General features: G+C 43.7%; 1 protein-coding gene across 5 annotated transcripts; it reads right to left on the reverse strand.

Moving 5' to 3' along the window:
* Positions 1–806: 806 nt before the first annotated feature.
* MAZ (MYC associated zinc finger protein) lies at positions 807–17,513 on the reverse strand. Of its 5 annotated transcripts, none has more exons than XM_061591057.1 (7): positions 17,121–17,513; positions 14,682–14,768; positions 8,934–9,724; positions 5,335–5,398; positions 4,931–5,102; positions 3,202–3,409; positions 2,014–2,101 (listed from the first exon to the last, which is right to left on the reverse strand). In XM_061591057.1, the coding sequence occupies exons 1-6, from the start codon at positions 17,154–17,156 to the stop codon at positions 3,222–3,224; spliced, it is 1,338 nt and encodes a 445-aa protein (XP_061447041.1). In that variant the 5' UTR covers positions 17,157–17,513; the 3' UTR covers positions 2,014–2,101; positions 3,202–3,221. The 5 variants fall into 5 exon arrangements, with proteins under 5 accessions (XP_061447044.1, XP_061447042.1, XP_061447041.1 ...); XM_061591055.1 differs by having other exon boundaries at positions 14,682–14,771; positions 17,121–17,512; XM_061591059.1 differs by lacking the exon at positions 17,121–17,513 and adding an exon at positions 10,654–10,783 and having other exon boundaries at positions 14,682–14,772.
* Positions 17,514–18,845: the final 1,332 nt, after the last annotated feature.

Below are 18,845 nucleotides of genomic sequence, written 5' to 3' on the forward strand. Positions count from 1 at the left end.
CACAAGTGCAATGGGCATCAAAGGACTGATGAGTTCCAGCACCACTGCCACCATCCCCTCTGGGACTGCCCAGAGACACAGACGTGTGCTGAATAAAAATGGAGCAGGTAGATGGGACTGAAGGGTGCTAGAGAACACCCCATGGGTGGGACTTTAGAGTACAGGACTGAAGGGGATCCCAGGCTGGGAAAAGGAGGGAGGGAAATTGTGCCTCCACCCAACTGAGCTCAGTAAGCTTATGTGGGATATTTTCTGCACCAATGTGTTTTGAGGGAATCCTGCCTCCACAGCACTCCCTCCTCCAAGAGAAAATTATATAAAATCTCTCCCTTCCAGTTTCTCATCAATTATTTATAACCTGCCCCAGCTGCTGCACAAGGGAGGGAGAAAAGAGCCCACAAATTAACCCGCCTCACACCATGGCACAGCTCTGGTGCAGTATTTGCTGATGCTTTTGCCAGCCTGCAAGCAATCCCACCCCCCAGATGTCCAACCACAAGACAGCCCTTGCTCCTTCTCCTACAAAGAGGAGTTAGATGCAGCAACAATAAAAAAGAGAAGAAATCTGCCTAGGTAATCACAGGAAACAAGGAAGTGTTTTGGGAAACCCACTTAAGAGCTGAGATTTGTGACCTGATGCCAGATCCACTAGGCATTTTCAATGGCCATAAAGGTCCATGAAGAAGATTCTGATGGTGTAAGGAGATGGACAGTGCAAGAGATACCAGCAAATGCAATACTTTTCTTTTACACTCAAAGTGACACAGCAACAGTCTAACAATAAACAGACAAAAGTATGATTTTTTTTCCTTCAATGTTTTTACTAAAATCTTTCGCTGTCAAGACACAGATCCAGAAAGGGTGCACAGAAGAGGGAAGAAAATGGGAGGAAGGGAACAGGGAAAGAGGATAGATGGACACTGCTTCATTACATTTTGTTAACAAAACAAAAACAAAAAAACACAAAGGGGGTTTATTTTAAATGCCAGGTGATTTTTTTTAATATATATAATACAAAAAAGCAAGGACTCTAACCCCAAACTGTGGGGGTTGCATGCAACAAGGAAGGTTTTCAGCAGGTGGGGCATCAATGCTTATTGTAGAGGGCTGACACGCTTGGAACACGAATCACAAGAGAAGCTGAGGGAATGGAGCATTAAAACAGACACCACAGAAGAATGAGGCGGTTGGGCAAGGAGGGGAATTCAGAGCAGCTCCTTAGCAGGGGAATGGAGGGCATTCATTCCACACTGAAGCCATGGAGAAATCCAGCTGTTCTCCATCCCATCCCACTACAGCCCCCCGCCACCCCAGACTTGAGTTCCTGGCATCAACGATGCCCCTCAATCCTGATTTTCACCCCCCTTCTAACTTCTCTTTGGACTTCCCAAGCTCTGTCAACCCCTCAACCAACACCCCATTATTCCCAGCTTTGGCCAACTCCTCCAGCTGCAATCTTGCCCCATAATTTTGTTCCACAGCTATCCCAGTCTTGAGCCTTCCTTTCTGTTCCTGAGCTAAGCTGATTAAGTCTTTTGTCCCATTGTCTCACTCTTTTTGTGTAGCTGTCTTGGGGGCAATAGGGGGCACTGCTGGAATGAGGAAGAGACTTATGGTGACAAAGACTATAGCTATTTGGCTAAGGACAGGGGGAGGGTGCATGGATTATGGGACTGTTGTGGGGCTAGACATTAAGGGTACTAGAGCAGGGGAGTCAATAAAATGAGGGTGCTCTCTGAATGCACACAAAGCCCTTCCATGGCCCTCTGAACAAGAGCTGCTGCCTTGACTGGGCAGGTGCTTTCCCAGCACCACTATTTTATGAGCACAGGCAGGGGAGAGAATGAATGAAACCACCATTAAATTAGACACCCAAATATGGCCACTGCATATCCATCTGGGCTTGGAGGCTCCAGCTGCCAGTGAGGGAGAGGGTTTGGGACTGGGAGGGTCGGCTTCTGCCTCCCCACTCCCAGAAATCACCAGGGCTGTGTGGGGAGGGCTTGGCTCACAACTGAAGCGCCCTCCATGGGCAGCACCGTAACGGCGGCAGGAGGTGGGGCCGAGACGGCTGCCGCGAGGGGGCAGACCTCACCCGTACCTGTGGAGGAAGACAGATGTACAATGTCAAATGTGTTTCTCACCCTCAGGATCTTCATTGTGCAAAAAAAAAAAAATCCTTTTATTAACACAGACTTGTAGCTTGCTTCCTTCTACCCTCTCCTGCATTAAACTGGAGTGCTCGAGTAGAAGACACAGCTAGTTTCATGTGGTAAAGAAGAGATGGATGCAGCTGCGCCTTCCTCCAAAGTACATATTTATCCATGTCTTGCAAGGAAATTCCCTTCCTTAAAAGGCTGGAAAATTAAGCATCTTAGATTCACATATATTAAATTATACAGTGATGAAAGGACTGGCTACGGCTAACTTGAAATTTTTGAGACCTCCCTATGAAGACAATGCAGTTTATTACATAATTTTGCAAGATTTCAGTTATGAAAAAGTGGCAGTAATTCCTGTTGTAATAAATAATAAAGGTTAAACTTTCATCAGAAATTTTCCCCAGGGGACTTCAGCTCCCATAGTTCTTGCAGATGTATGATTCGGTCCAGCATACAGAAACACATCCATAGCAGTGAATGGGGCTGGGAAATCTCCCATTACACTACAGTATCTCATGGGAATTGACTCCTTTACTGGTATCCCATGATCAGTGGTATCTCAAAAGCAACAGCTATGTATAATGTTTGGCAGGAGGCAAAGTTGCTAAGGGCAGAAAGGATACAAAACACGCATCAATGCGCCATATCTGTTGCTAACTGCAAGATATTTCTGGTGGTCCTTTCTGTATTTCTTGTTAAGATGTGAGAACTCTACTGACTTCGAAAAATATCAGGATTCCCTTACAACAACATTCAGATAAATAAAACATTCAAAGGATAATGTATGCCTTTTTTTAATGAAAGCTCAAAACTTGTCTTTGAAAAATTAACCTGAAGAAGGATCCTGAGACACACATAAGCATCCAAACCTAGACAGACACTTAAAAAGCTGGCAGAGGGATGCTAATTTAGGATGCAGCCGCCCCAGGGGAGATGGGGTTTTTCCTTTCCCACTGATAATACAAGGACACCTGGATACCCTATGGGACAGATGGGCTTCCCCTCCCCATTCCCCAGGACAGAAGGAATTGGCTCTTGCCTGGTGGCCCGGCCAGCGTTTCACCGCAGCGGTTGGCCCTCAGTGGCTGCAGCCCCTTCTCCTGCGTGTGTCTGCAGATGCCCGTTGAGCTGAGCCGGGGTCTTGCAGTGCACGCCACACAGCTTGCAAAGGAAACGCTCCAGCCGCGGGGCGGCCAGTCCGTGGTCCTTGACCGCGTGGACCCTGAGGTAGGCCGCTGTGGTGAACCCTACGGGAGGGGGAGAAGGACAAAAACCAGCCAGGTCAGTGTCCGGCCTAGTGAAAGCGTACTCCAGTGTCCTGTAATGCTTGGCTGTGCCTCACCCTAGAGGCGGCTGCGTCTTGACTTCTAGTGAAGGATCCATTGCAACAGGCCTCCCTGATGAAGAAGCAGCTTCTCCACTCCAGAGATGGCTGCATCTTGCTACCAGGCAAACTATCCCTGTATGAACAGCAGACCCCATCCTAGGGGCAGCTGCATCTGGGCACTGAGGAAATCAATATGAGGAACGTAAGACTCTTAACACAAAGCTATCAGAGCTGCAATCCTAGACCAGAAATGGCTAGAAGAGAAGAACTTAGTGGACTTTCCCCACCCATTCTTCAGTAGAGCTATGCTATCTATATTATCTGCAAAATCCAATTCATTATTAAATACTTAAAGCATTAATCTAGGAAGTGATTAACAGTAAAACCGTTGCTTTATGCTTTTGAGAATCCAGTTATCTATAATATGTTAATTTTATTTTAAATATATGGGTAAAGCGTAATGAATTATGCACATTATCCAAAAAGATAATCCAGGAGTCACCAAAAAGGAAAAGGACAGCTTAAAAAAAAATTCTACTCTGACTTTTGACTGTTTCTCACTAGCCTATACATTATCCAGTCAGTTTTGATTAATATTTTAAGATACGTTCTCTCTAAAAAAAGATGGGCAGGATAATAAGTATGTCAGATGGATAAAGTTGTAATAGATACATGCACTTCAGACATTAGTGAGTCTGCTTTTAATAACTTTTAGTTACCTATCTGCTCATTGGATTGCATCTATATATTATATGGAAGATTAGCAAAGCTAATCAATTACAGTAAATCATCCCATCATTCACTTGCACAGCACAGTGAAGCCATTTAAGCTTGTGATGAAATGGAACTAAGGAGATGCTTGGCCATGTAAATGGGGAAAAATATTAAGAGCCAGCTGTCTTGCCAAGCAGTTTGCTTGTTGTAGTTATGATACAAAACAGGAAGCTTGAGCAACAGCTGAATACCAAAGGAAAAAAAAAGTTGTTTGGTCTTATGTTGGTCCTTCAAATGCGACTTGTTTCAAAGACATTATTACATATTGATAGCAAGCCAGGCGTCTCCTGCAATTCTGTAATTAACACTCACAGAGAACAAGTTTGGTCCCACATGTAAAGGATTTCAAATGCAGCTTGCTACTGCTAAAGCAGGCATTTTCAACTTCTGACTTACCAAGATGAATGGCAGCCCACCAACCATGTACTGTGGCCTGTCAGGTGGGTAGTAATCCCCTCCTTGCAAGTCTCTGGTGGGTCACCACCAAGGCTGTTTGGCTGAGTTCAAGTTAGCTGGGAGTAAGCCCCATTAAAACCTAGTGGGTCTTAATTCTGATTAAACCTATACCAGATTGTACTGTGCAGCTGCTATCATTCCTCAAGCAAGCCTGATACATATTTTCTTCTCATTTCTAGATGCTTTTTCACATGTAGCCTTGTCCTCTTACCTTTGTTGCACAGTTCACAGACGTGATTCGGCCCTTGGCTGTGTACTTTCATGTGGTCTGTGATGTAGGCAGCGCTCAGCATCTTTCCACATACATGACATGGCACCTTCTCCTCATGACGAACTGTGTGAGCACGCAGCCGATCCTTGGTAGCAAAGGCTGCTTCACATGTCTGCAGAGATAGGGGCAAATGAATCATGGCAAGAAGATTTTTGTCTCCAATGGCCTGTTTCCCAAGGCAAGCAGAGATGAAGAGACTGAAACGCATGCAAAGTTTTCTTTAAGTACAGGGTACCTGAACTTTGCTCTCTTTTACACCAGAAACTTGGCCACAGATTCTTGGGGACAAAGAAAGGGGGGTGGGAGAGAGTTGATACAGCAATACTGCCAACGGGAGAAAGTACCTCACATTTGAAGGGCCTCTCCGTCGAGTGGACTTGCCGCACGTGGCTATTCAAATGGTCCGGACTGTGGAAGAGAAAATATTAAAGTAAGTCATCTAGTCTTGAGGAACCTGCTTTCATTCCCCATTATAAATCCCCTTTCCCCCCTCATTCTTAAATTCGGTATCCTTTTCCTTCTCAATCCCAGACTATACCTATTCTCTATATAGGCCTGGGTAGACTCTACATGTCTCCACATAAAAATTCAGTCAAGGAATCTTTGTGTAATTAAAAATTTAAAATAACTATGTTGCAATTTTTGAATGTCTTCTAGAGACAGTTTGCCCTGCCCATTTTTTCTTTTTTATTGGTAAAGCTTCTGTGCTTTTAACAGGTTCAAATAGGTAGATATTCAACAGAAATAGGAGCCTATACTACTTTGGGTAAAGTTGTACCTCGTATATGCTTGTTATCTTGCAGCTGTTAAAAGAGCAAGAAGTCTGCCATTAAAAAGTGACAGCTATAGTTTTAATAGGCTTAATTCTGAATATACACAGCATCTGTCTGAAGCATTCACTAATGTGAGGGAGACCGTGTGCTTACAGAATGATTCTTGGGGAAGTCATCTACTTAATTGTTTATTAATGAGTCATAGATTAGTCACAGATAGAAAACAAGTGATAAAATCTTAGCTGGAAAACAAGTCAGAAAAGAATTTGACACCTAAGAACCCAGTTGATTTATAGGGAATCCTCCATCAGAAATCAGTATGAAACTAGAAGCAGTAAACTTAGAACTAAGGGAGGTCGTCACCTATTTGAAAATGTTAGAAAGTGCAGTGTTCAGAAATGGGAGTAATTGGATTTAACTTTGAATGTGTAAGCCAGCTTGCCTAGAGCAAATTTCTGTTTTCATTTCTAGCCCTCATGGTGATGAAAAGAAATTGTGAATACATTCAAGCAGTCTCTGCACAAGGAAATAAACAAAAAGGGTGTAGAAAGAATTTTTTGCAGTCAGGTGACAGGTCTTCTATATTTTATGTAGTTCCTTGTGCCTCCCCAGTGTGTGTCTGTATATATGTGTATACTCAGACCACACTAACACTTGTGTTTTTGAGAGTTGCTTTAAAAAAATCACAGTAGACAGACAGTTCTCAGGTTTCATTTTAAAAGTTATTTCTTTAGAAGTCAATGTTTTTTAGTCCTTTATTATTGCAGGTCAGAAGCTTGAAAATTTAACTATGGCCTCTAGCAGCTGAAGCCAGGAAAGACACTATAATTTTTGGACAGAAACAATAGATGTTTTCATGCTCTTGTTTATGCAAGGAGCAATGTCAGAACAGAAATCTTGAGCATATTCATACTTTCTCTAGATGCTTACAGGAACATCTAAAAGTCATGGGGTAATTAATGACTAATTAATTTCCTTTCCATTTTCTTCCTTACATTCTGAGGACTGTTATTGGTTTTCCATGAAACTGCAGGTCCATGCAGAGAACCTGAGTACGCATTGAAATAGTTTTGAGATCTTAGAGAAAGCATATTGCCTTTAAGGCTGTAGAGAAAAGCTGGCAAACATTAAAGGCAACTGTGGTAAAAGCCCAGAAACAAAAGGGAGAGAAACCTCGTCAGTTCTATACAGCTAACTTCTGTAACTATTATTCCATGTTTCTTTCCTGCTTTTCCTTCCAATTGTTATGTTCTTGCTGAAGAATTATATATTTGAAAATCTAAATCCTAGAAACTGAACCATTTGATATCCACATTATTATGGGTCAAGTAAAAATATAACTTTTAAAGCTGTGAGTTCATCTGATGTGTCTATCAGAAGAATTTGTCCCGTGTGTGTGTGGTTTATTTCTTTTTAAAATAAAGCTTTTACTCATTGAGGCTGCAGAGAGCGTAAAAGTACAGAAGCAGCATCTGAAAATCAAGAAATAGGACAGTGACTGCTTGTTGAAAGGCAGGATACAAATTTAATAAATAATCCCCATCTATCCCAAACTCTGTATTTGCTATTGCAGTCTCCGCCAAAACATTCAACATTTGAAATTTTAAGAAAATAATTTACAACATGCCTAATTTGTATATAGTGGGATTTTGGTAATTCTGCTACAGAATACAAACATCCCTGATGTTTTGCACTTGCCTTTAGGCAAACTATGGTTTCAAACAGGTTCTTCACTTATGCTCATGCCAGCCCCATGAATTTCTTCCTCTTATAAGCTACATTCTAACTTGCAGTTTCAGTATTTTAGACTGTGGAAAATACTCCAGATTCTTTATTCCTTTGTGGCTCTCTCAGTTCTTCAGGTTCTATTACTTCTGTGCAATATATTGCACTGGAAAATATTTTGCAGTAACCGAATCTTTTAATCTGTACATGGATACTTATAGGCTAGCTGCTAGGATGGTGTCACAATGCCATTACTAAATACATCTCCAAGAGTTTAGTTCTGGAAGTGTGATGTTTCTTTACCCCACAAACTGACCTCATTGTCTATCTGAGAACCAGTTCAAATGTGTAGAAATTGCACAGGGTCTGGCCTCTCTTGGACAGTATACTTCACACTGCAGGTGGGGACTACATGTTTGAACACACTTTCACATTAAAACAAACCCCTCCCCCTAAACAATGCAATGCTAGCATGGCAAGAAAGCTTATAGCTTCTTCCTGACATGTTAGTGCAGTATATACAGGGAATTTAAAAAAAACACCATGGAGGGACACTGAAATATGGAGCACTTCACCTGTTGTCTGAAGTGACAAAGTTTGGGAAGGATTGTGCCTTATGCTATTTCTGCATGTATGAACTTGGCCTGATATGGGTAATATTAAATTGTGGGGTTTCATTTATGTTGTGTTGTTCCTTTTTCAATACTTTAGGAAAGCCAACTGTTGTACTTTTGCACAGGTTCTTTGAAGTTCCACACTTACCTCACATTTCTGTCAAGTTGCCTCAACCTCAGCAGATTAACAGGTGCCAATTTATAGTCAAAAAAGAAAACTGCCTAACATATTGTTTGATATTATGATACAAAAGAACTACTGGCAGGATGTGGGAAGTTTTTGTTTGTGTTATACACTGCCAATTTAAAATTAGCCAGTGGACCACAACTAAGAAAACACGTGCTTTCACATACCTCCCCTTCTCTTTCTTTCACTCATGTTTGTTTAGCTGGATTGGTATATTAGAATTCCAAGGAGGAAGCTGATGCTAGGAACAGAACTGGTGAGGGATTGGTGTGGTTTCCCATGTGGTGTTTACTGTTCTGGAGACCTCTCATGGAACCAGCATCTGCTGGTGTCCCTTAAAAAACCTCTTACATGATCAAAGTAGTCAAGATGAGGCCTGGAGGAATCCAATGACAGTTATGGCAGAATTGTAAAGGGGAGGGGGGCTGATCTGACCCATAGACTTCCCTAGATCAGTTAACTGTAACTTCTAGAATGTTATACTACAACGCCCTCCAATTCATCTTGGTTCAGAATGTTGTCTACTAAAGTTTATTCTTTATCAGAATGGAAAGTACTCTTTCTAAAAGCCAGCCTCCTCGTGTAAGCCCTGCAACAATCTCCCTCTGAACTGCCTCCTCCCTACACCCCTGAATCCCTCGTACCGAGAGAAACTCTTCCCGCAGTGGCTGCAGATGTACGGCTTGTGCACAGCACCATCATGCGAACGGACGTGATAGCTCATGCGGTCCTTCCGCTTGAACCGCTGCTGGCAGACAGGACACTGGTAGGGCTTCTCATCTGAATGCGACAACTTATGCCGATTGAGATGGTAGACGTCCCGGAAGGCTTTCCCACACATTTCACATGCATGGTTCTTCCGGATGCGTTTGCCTGATGCTGTAGTGGTCACCAGCCCTGCTCCTGACCCTGCTGTGTTTCCTGCACCTTCAGCAGAAGCAGGTGTTCCGGGGGTTGTCCCACCGATGGCAGAAACACTAAGCAAGCTGAGGGGAACCATGGTGGGCATCTTCATGGTCGTGGGTCCAGCGCGAGAAGCTTTGGCCCCCGTGTGAATGGCTTCATGGCGCCGCAGGTTGTAGCCATTTTTGAATTCTTTAGCACACAGGGAGCAGATGTAGGGCCCTTTACTCTTGGGCTTCTTCTGGGCCTCACCTGGCTGTGGCGTGGCAGAAGCTGCCTGGGGGGTAGGGGCTTGGGTAGTTTGCGTGGCTGGTGCTACTTGACCACCACCACCCTCAGAGGCAGAAGGCTGCTGCTGTTTCAAGGCAGCCGTGTCTACTGTGGAAGCAGATGGTGCGGAACCAGTAGCGGCAGCAACCACAGCAGCAGCAGCTGCTGTTTCCTGGGCTGCAGCCAAGACAGGCAGGAGGTCCACTTGGAGAGATTCAGCAGGGGTGGTTGTCTGTTGGGGAGGGGCTGTTGTGGTGGCAGTCTGAATAGAAAAGAGATTTCATAATTGAAAAACACAATAATGAACAACTAATCATGAACGCCTGCAGTATGTAATAACGTACAGGGCGGGGGGAAGAGTTGTAAATTCCCACTTCAAAAGCAGCCATCTCTTATTTAATCAATTTGCTTAGGACGTGACTAAGGAGGGCTGGATTAATTAGTAGGTCACAAATGCTATGGAATAAGTGTCAATCAAATATTGGGTCTTTATAGTAGTATTATATGAGGACACCTGTGTGGACCATCTCTTCTGCTCTCAGAATAGTACTTAAAAATTTCCCACAACTCAGACAATGGTGGGTGTTTCTTTACCAAAGGAGATATCAGTGGCCATGTTACCATTGAATTTCACAATTAATAACATATGCAGCATGAGGAACAAAAGCATCATGCATTGTAATACCCATGGAATAAGAATAACTGTCTTTTGGCATACGTAGATGCCAGAAAAGGAGAAATGGCTATATGGACAAGAAGGATGGTAGTGTCATGAGGACCATCCCATTCCTACTTTTCCAGATAATATGCCCTCTCCCAAACACGGAGTACTTCCTCCATACAAAGCTGGACTTATTAGATGGAGAGTGTGTGTGTGTGTAGGTGAGAAATAAGCAAGGAGAGCCTCCCCACTGTTTATACTGGTTGAACTCCAAGCTGGAGTCTAGCTAGAGAGAGCAAGCCACATCTTGCAGCACTCCCTGGGACAGCTCCTCCCCTTTGGAGCTGCCATAACTTGACTCCCCAATTTCAAAGTGTGTGTGTGTGTGTACACACCTGAGCGACACTTAATGCACCTTAATGTATAGAGGATGGGACCACTGACATGTTTGGTGATCCTTCTGAGGGATGGGAATATGAAATCCATGGTTCAGTTGGAGGGAGGGAGGGAGGGAGGGAGGGAGGCATTACCATGTGTTGGAGGTGAAGTTCAAGCAGGAGTACTGGCTACAAACATAAGTATTCAGTGGAGGTGATGATTCAAGTTAAATTGCTGGGCATCTCAGGGTTGGAGAGGTCTGCTTTTATCGATACCATTGCACTGTAAAGTGAAGATTCTAGTATTTCTTACTAAGTCTTGAAAATCTAGTTCATAATATATTACAGTACCACCAGCTCAAGGGTACTGGAAGCTTCATCCTGACTCCACCCAAAGTGTTGCAGAAACTAATCGGTTTTCATTAATCATATTCTTCTCTACCCGCAAGGTGGATCAGTTTTTAAGTTAGCTTGCAGAATGCATGAATCTGGGAATAAAGGGTATAATACTTATTAAGCTTAATATTTTTAAAATGGCACTGAATATAAAGTGACCCCCCTTTCCCATTCCAAATTATTTAGTTTTTTTCTTAGTATAGGTACAATCCACTCATATCTGTGTATTGGCTCATAAATTAACAGGCTTAGGCTGCAATCCAATACACGCTTAACCCAGTGGAGCTTACTTCTGAGTAGACATAGAATCATAGAGTAGTAGAGTTGGAAGGGGCCTATAAGGCCATCAAGTCCAACCCCCTGCTCAATGCAGGAATCCAAATCAAAGCATTCCCGACAGATGGCTGTCCAGCTGCCTCTTGTCCAGTGTTGGAGAGCCCACTACCTCTCTAGGTAATTGGTTCCATTATCGTATGGCTCTAACAGCTAGGACATTTTTCCTGATGTTCAGTCGAAATCTGGCTTCCTGCAACTTGAGGTCATTATTCCGTGTCCTGCACTCCGAGATGATCGAGAAGAGATCCCAGCCCTCCTCTGTGTGACAACCTTTCAGGTACTTGAAGAGCGCTATCATATCTCCCCTCAGTCTTCTTTTCTCCAGGCTAAACATGCCCAGTTCTTTCAGTCTCTCTTCATGGGGCTTGGTTTCTAGTCCCCTGATCATCCTTGTTGCCCTCCTCTGAACCTGTTCCAGTTTGTCTGCATCCTTCTTGAAGTGCGGAGACCAGAACTGGACACAGTACTCGAGATGAGGCCTAACCTGTGCTGAATAGAGGGGAACTAATATTTCAGGCGATTTGGAAACTATACTTCTGTTAATGCAGCCTAATATAGCAATTGCCCTTTTTGCAGCCACATCACACTGTTGGCTTATATTCAGCTTGTGATCAACTACAATTCCAAGATCCTTCTCACATGTCATATTGCTGAGCCAAGTATCCCCCATCTTATAACTGTGCATTTGGTTTCTTTTTCCTAAGTGTAGAACTTTGCATTTATCCCTGTTGAATTTCATTGTTGTTTCAGCCCAATGCTCCAGCCTATCAAGGTCCCTTTGAATTTTGTTTCTGTCTTCCACGGTATTAGCTGTGCCCCCCAATTTTGTATCATCTGCAAATTTGATAAGCATGTATTGGATTGCAGCCTTAGACAGTTTCCAAAAATATTTTAAAGATTAGATCAACCTTGCAAATTAGTCCACAAAAACTACTAAACCATTTGCACTCATGCATCTGCACACTGAAAGGCGGGGAAGGACAACCACCTTCTGGTTTATAAAATCTATCCTGCTGGTTGCCTGCCTGTCAAAGACAGCTATTCACAAGCCTGGATTACAGAAACTTTATCTGGGACAACTTTCAGCCTAACAAAATATATGCTCTCCATCCTAACCATACATATAATCGTAAGCCCTTAAAGCTGATGCCTGTGATTGGTGTGGGAGCCTCTGAGACTACAGCATTTCTGAAGCTAAACAAGTGTGGACCTGATCATTCTCTTGGATGGGAAACCACTGGAAGCTCCGTGTAAGAGCAGAAGATAATAAAAATTAGCAAAGAAATTCTGTCTACAGCTTCTAGTTAACTATCTGGCTAATACAACACTGTAGTATTTAAGTACTAGCCTGGTAGCCCTAAGTGAGACAGGATTCTTTGAAATCCAATGAGCAATCTGGTGGAGGAAAGGAACTTTCCATCTCTGCTCTGCACCTAGCATAGAAATACAGCCAAATGATCAAGGAGGGACAAAGCTCTCTGTTCTTCTGCCATCCCTAGCATACAAGCAAAAATAACTGCAGGATAGCAACTTTTGTGGACTTATTTACAAAGTTTATTTACAAAGCTCTCCAAGAAATGTAGATATCTGAGGCAAGAACCTTTTTAGATACCAGTTTGGTCTTCTTTACCTGACTTTTCAAAAGAGAAGCAAATTATAGGGTCAGAGAAAAATGTGTTTGGACCTGTTAAAAATCTAGGAAAGCATTCATTTTAAAATGCTAACAATTTAAACAAATTTCAGTGCAAGCATGTTGGTAAATGGGGCCAGACTAAGCCATTTTACTTTGCAACTTTTACATTTACAAAAAAATACTTTTTTTTAATGGATCGTCACTCCACAATGTATGAACCAGAAGTAACTTCTTCACTGAGAAGCTTTTGCATATTCAGGTGAAGTAGGCTCCAGACAACAAAATAAGCCATAAAAGACCCTTAATAGTGGAACAGCTGGCTGAAAGAAAAGCCTTATCATTCTAGGGCCTTCCCCTTCTACAGAAAGCAAGGAATGACAACTACCATATTCTGAAGTCTTTTTTAAACTCCTATAGACATGTACATAAGGGGGAGACATGAATTCAAATTCTTGTTCAGTCACTTGTTTGTGACCCGTGTCAAGTCGTATGTGCTAGATCCCAGGCAGGGTTACTTGGAAGAAGTCTTGCTGTGTTCAGCATTGCTTACTCCCAGGAAAATGTGTGAAGGACTAATCCCTTAATCTCTGTATACTGAAACAAGTAACGTACCTCACAGGGGTATTATCAGAAAAAAGTGATAAACCATTACATAACTCCATCTTGTGCTAGCATTTCAGAGATTTGACATTCTTTTTTAAAAAAGTTGTTTTGGTTATGTTCCTTCCAATATTTTAAAATCAATTTAGTGCATTAACTTGGTTGTACCCACTTACGAGCCAAATTCAAATAGTTCTCTTTCTCTGGTGGGGGTTTACCAACGCCCAAGCTTTGGTAGCTTTCAGAAACACAATGAGTTGTATCAAAATTAGTCATACTCAGAATAGACTCATTAAAATCAATGAACCAAAGTAACTTGTCAATTGATTTCAATGGGTCTACTCTGTGTGTGACCTAGTTGGATATTACCCAATAAAATGTTTGTTCAAATTGCTTTTTAAAGTCTAGAGTTGGGATGGGGCAATCTTAGGCTGTAGTCCTATGACTACTGCGAGTAAGCCCCACTGAACATGCTGGGACTTACTTCTGAGAAAAAGTGTATAGCATAAAGCTGTCTATAAGCGGGTATATAAAATAATAATTTGTTTTATTTTAATTTGGTACCCACGCAAGTCGTAGATATATGGGGCTGGTAATAAATAAATAAACCCAAACAAATCTAAATATAACCAAGGCAGAATTCTTAGCTGCCATGAAGCTTTAGTTCAGAGTAAACTTGAAGTACACCAGATTAACTCCATGGGCTTGGTAACTGAGAACTGGGGAAAGTCTCTAACAACATAATGGTATAGACTGTGTGCTTTGCTTTAAAACTCAGCCCAAGCTTCATTGGGTGGTCTTTGCCAAATCATTATTTCAGAGCCTCAATTCCACCACTGTTTTATGCTAATTTTTGTACTGGTGCAGCTTTTGTATTGATTTCAGTTGACTGAATATAGTCTATTTTATTGGTTTTAATTTGTGAACTGCTCAGAGGACATGGTTAATTGGGTGTATAAATACTGAAAATAAATAACATGAAGTTACTGATGTCAAATAATTGAGAGTAACTAAATAACTGTAAAACAATATTTAAAGTAAGAGAAACAGAAATTAATTTTTAAAATCAAGTATTTGTACAGTGCTAATCCCTTCGAGTTAGAGGCAATTCATAGGAAAAAACTGTGGTCTCCAGCACTGAGATGCAACTGCCTCAAGTTTATATTTTTTTCAAAAGGGTTTATGGCTCTCCATTTGTTGCCCACACAGAGCTCACCTGGAAGGGGCTTTGACTGCAGCCCTGACTGGCAAAAAATCTGGACTGGATTTCGGTCCCAACCTGCAGAGGGTTCTGAGTATGACTCTGCTAAAAAGACAGAAAGAAAAAATGAGACTAGGAACCTTAAAAGAAAAAGAAACCTCCCCACCCTTCAACAAGTTTGAAATCCAAGATATTAAAATCAAAGGCCAGTAATACAGAAAATGGATAGTTATAGGAAGTCAATGTGTTTGGTTGTTCCTCAGGGAGTCTGCGAAGCTGATACAGTAGGGCCCCACTCATACAGCGGGTTACGTTCCAGACCCCTGCCTGAAAGCAAAACCCGCCGAAAAGTGGAACTCCTTCAATAAAATGGTGCCCAACGCCCGAAAAATGCCGTAAAAGAGGAACAAGCACCATATGAGTGGGGCCTTACTCTAATTTTAGCCGCCGTATTAGCGGAACACCAAAAAGCAGGCCACCGAAAAGCGGGGCCTTACTGCACACATGAAGGGAGAGAAGGATTTAAATAGGGAAGACATTAGACAAGTAAGCATGACTTTTTTGCAGGGGATGAGGAAAGATTGTGAGAGAGCAGCATGTGTCTGGACCATACAACAAGCACTATATGCAAGTTTGGAGAAGCTATGGGAAAGTGAGGAGTGGGGACAACTATGGGTTTATTTCCAATATAAGTCATATTCAGATCAGACTGATTGAAACTTCAATAGGTCTACTCCAAATAGAACTTAGTTGGATACAACCCATGATGCATGGAAAAAGAAGGAACACTTGTTTGTGGAAGAACAAGCTGGGTTTAAGGTGTGGGTCTGCATATGAATGGCTGTATTTGGGGTCAATATGAGCTCTGTTTATATATTGATATAAAGGGATATAAGAGGGTATGTACTAGGAGAGTCTCCTTTTCTTGGGGAATGGGGCAGTGGAGTGGGCAAGGGATTCCAAGGAGCAGACACTATGGTAAGGTGTATGCCTAGGAATTCTGGAATGTAAAGGAACAAGGGGATCAGATTTTTTTTTGGTAAGGAGACTACATGTGAGGGTGAAGTATAAGGATCTAGGAGAGCAGTGTCTCAGATCTGGCAGCCCACATATGGTGAGATAGGATGGACACTAAGGGGTGGTCAGAAGTACAAGTGGTTACATATCTGGAAAAAAAGGGAAGGCCTAGGCTGCACTCTGCAAAGAGGAAACCCTGGGCAGAAGGAGAGGAAGCGCTAAGAGAGGGAGGGTGATTGCCCAGTAAAATGTGAGGAGAGCAGCAGACAGCAGGAGACTATTCTTTGGACAGACACTGGAAAGGGGAGGTGATGGGGGCTGCAGGTTTAGGGTGGAAACTCTACAGGAGAGGCTCAAGTGGAAGCAGAAGGTTAAGACAAGGAGCTACAAGGGATGGGGAAGTGCACTGCATTGAGTAAAGTATGAAGCAAGCAAAACATGGGGGGGATTTAATGGAATCTAGACAAGATTTGACCACATGTGACCCATCACTAGAAAAGTTGGCGGGTGAATAATAATCTGAGGTAATATACCTCCCATCATGTCTATATACCCACTGTTTGTATCATGAGTAGGGTAGTAGGATCTTCCTGCATTTTTTTTTTATGTCCAGAAGAATTCACACATAAAGATAGGCAGGAAACAGGTGAAAATCCACACTACACCTGTTGGCACTAAAAGGTCACACCTAGCCACCTCATGTGCTTGCACCTGAAGGTAAGTAAATAGTGGGGCCAGAAAATAAAAAGGAAGCATCTTTTTGCAACGTGTGGCCAAATCCAAACTGATGTAAGGTAGGAACCTCTAGGGGGTACAGGGTTTTTTAGGGGGGTTAGAAATATGGAAGGAAGACATTTTCTTTTGTAGGGGGCATTATGGGAAGAGAGGATTATGTGCGAGTGGGGAAGAGTCGCCTCATATAGGGTGAGGCAGTTGTAGTGCATGTGTATCTGGGGGGGCATTTTTGAAAGCAAGGATCACTGGCAGTGGGATCGAGAAGGCACGGAGATAGAAACTGGCAGGGGAAAAGGTGGGGGAGAAGTGCGAGGGGCTGGGCAGAGCAAGCGCGAGGGAGGTGACCGTTGATGTGGGGGGGGAGGGGGAGATGAAGCACGAGGCGCAGGGAGGGGCTGGGCACACAGAGCGTAGAGAACGAGGGGGTAAGGGAAGCGCAAGGCAGCGCTGGGCGGAGGGAGGTGACCGTTGGGGCAGTGCGAGGCGGGGGGGGGAGCGCGTGCTGAGTGCGCCCTGCTGGCCCGCGCGCGCAAGGGCCCCCGCCCGCTGGGATTCCCGAGGGGAGGGGCGGGGCAGGGAGGGTGTGAGCGGGGAGCCTAGAGCTCTTGCTTGCGCTCTCCTGTCCTTCCCCGCTCGCGCTCCCCCCCTTTTTTTTAGCGGAGAAGGGAGGGGGAAGGTGGAGGAAAAGGGAGGGGGGGTTACCTGGAAGATGAAGCTGCTCCAGTTGCTCGGGTCCATGGCGGCGGCAACGAGCGGGGGAGGGGGGGTTCAGCTCGGTGAGAGGGGGGGTCGGGAAGGGAGGGGGGAGCGAGTGGGGAGCAGCAACAACGTCGCGCGGGCGGGGGGAGTGAGGTGGGAGGGGGGATAGAGCGAGGAGGCAGCGGCGCGAGGAAACCGCGGCGCGCACGCTGATTGGCCCCCTCGGCGCGCGCGCGCGCCGCCCCCCCCTCCGGCACCACAGCCTCTTTGGGCGGGGTGGTGGTGAAGAGGGGGTGTGGAGAAGGCGGCAGGTAGCGATTGGGTGGGGCTGCAGTCCTCGCTCCCGACGTGCGCGGGACCGTACAAAGGCCCCCACGTGTGGTGCTTGCTGATTGGGTGGAGTGACGAGCTCTGTGACTGTGGGGCTTTTTCTTTTAAAGAAGAAAGTTGATTGGCCGGTGCCGAGGCGGCCGCGCGCGAGTAACGGTTGTTTCCTTTCCCTTCCCGTTAGTTTTTCTATTGAGTGTCATCGTACCCTTTCACGAAATGGCCGCCGGGTATGATCTTCCCTTGCAAAAGCTATTAATGTGCCTTTTCTCTCTCTGCCCCTCTGTCGCTCCATATTATTCAGCCCGGTATCGTACATTGATGTTTCTGTCCTCTTTAAAAATGTTTTAGGAAAAATGAACGAGCTCCACAGCAGATTTTGGCTGGAGGTGCAGCGTGAACTCTGTGTGCTGAGATCTAGAGCTTAACAGAAAAAGATAATTTGCGTGGGCCCTGATAGTATGGAATGATGTCACTATAGCATGAAGTGTTGGGCAATTCCAACTATGCCTGGGAGTAAGCCCTATTAAATCCAATAAAACTTCTGAGTAGACATGATTGGGATTGTTAGTGCTGACACCATGAGATGCCACAAATAGGAGAGTTTACTCTTTTATGCAAATTGCTCTTGAGACTTTCATGCATACCTCCATCCATTGAACAGCCTCAGCAAGAATGGGAATATTAGGAATTGGATTTGAGACTTTTCGCTGTACCTCGTCAAAATGTCACCTCTCGTCAAGCAAGGCCTCAACCACAATTATCCAGAGAATGCCTGTTTCATCACATGGCAAGTTTGAGAAAACCTTAGGCTCACATTTGTGCACTAAATGTTTTTAGTTCAGCTCAAATTTGCTACCCGTTTCAACCAGACACCCATATAGAGAACTATTTTGACTAGAATTCCTGGTGGGTTTGATGTCTTGTTTACTTATTTTTGTGACTGCTTTGCCATGCACTCTGTTCGACCCACGTTATACTTGTACCACTGCAATTTGTAAGCTGTATACTTGGTGAAAATGGAAATGGACTGCCTTCAAGTCGATTCCGATTTATGAAGCACTCACAAATTACCATGCATCAGATTCTTGTATGGGTATTGTCACATCCTTCCTTAATACTTCTGCTTGATTTTTTTGAGTTGGACTTGTAGAAGTCTTCAGTAACCAATTTTCCACAAGCCTCTGGCTTGAAGGATTCCGAGTTTTTAAAATCATACTAAAATGCAAGTTTACAACATTATTATACTGAGCTGGGGCAAATTAGGTGGTAATTTTGAGCAATTCCAACAGTATCTTACACAAGAATTGCTATAGGTGAAAGATACCTGAAAAAGCAGTTTGACAAAATTTGTGGCCCTACTACCTCTGATCACATGCATGCATTATGATCTTAAGAATT

Source organism: Rhineura floridana, chromosome 11 (genome assembly GCF_030035675.1).
Source record: "Rhineura floridana isolate rRhiFlo1 chromosome 11, rRhiFlo1.hap2, whole genome shotgun sequence".
Taxonomy (NCBI): Eukaryota; Metazoa; Chordata; class Lepidosauria; order Squamata; family Rhineuridae; genus Rhineura; species Rhineura floridana.

Coding starts and splice junctions, on each gene's coding strand:
- MAZ (XM_061591055.1), bottom strand. CDS start 17,156: ATGGACCCGAGCAACTGGAGCAGCTTCATCTTCCAG. Junction 5,103..5,334: donor AGAGGCCCTTCAAATGTGAG/GTACTTTCTCCC, acceptor CTATCTCTGCAG/ACATGTGAAGCAGCCTTTGC. Junction 3,410..4,930: donor CTGTGAACTGTGCAACAAAG/GTAAGAGGACAA, acceptor CCCCTCCCGTAG/GGTTCACCACAGCGGCCTAC.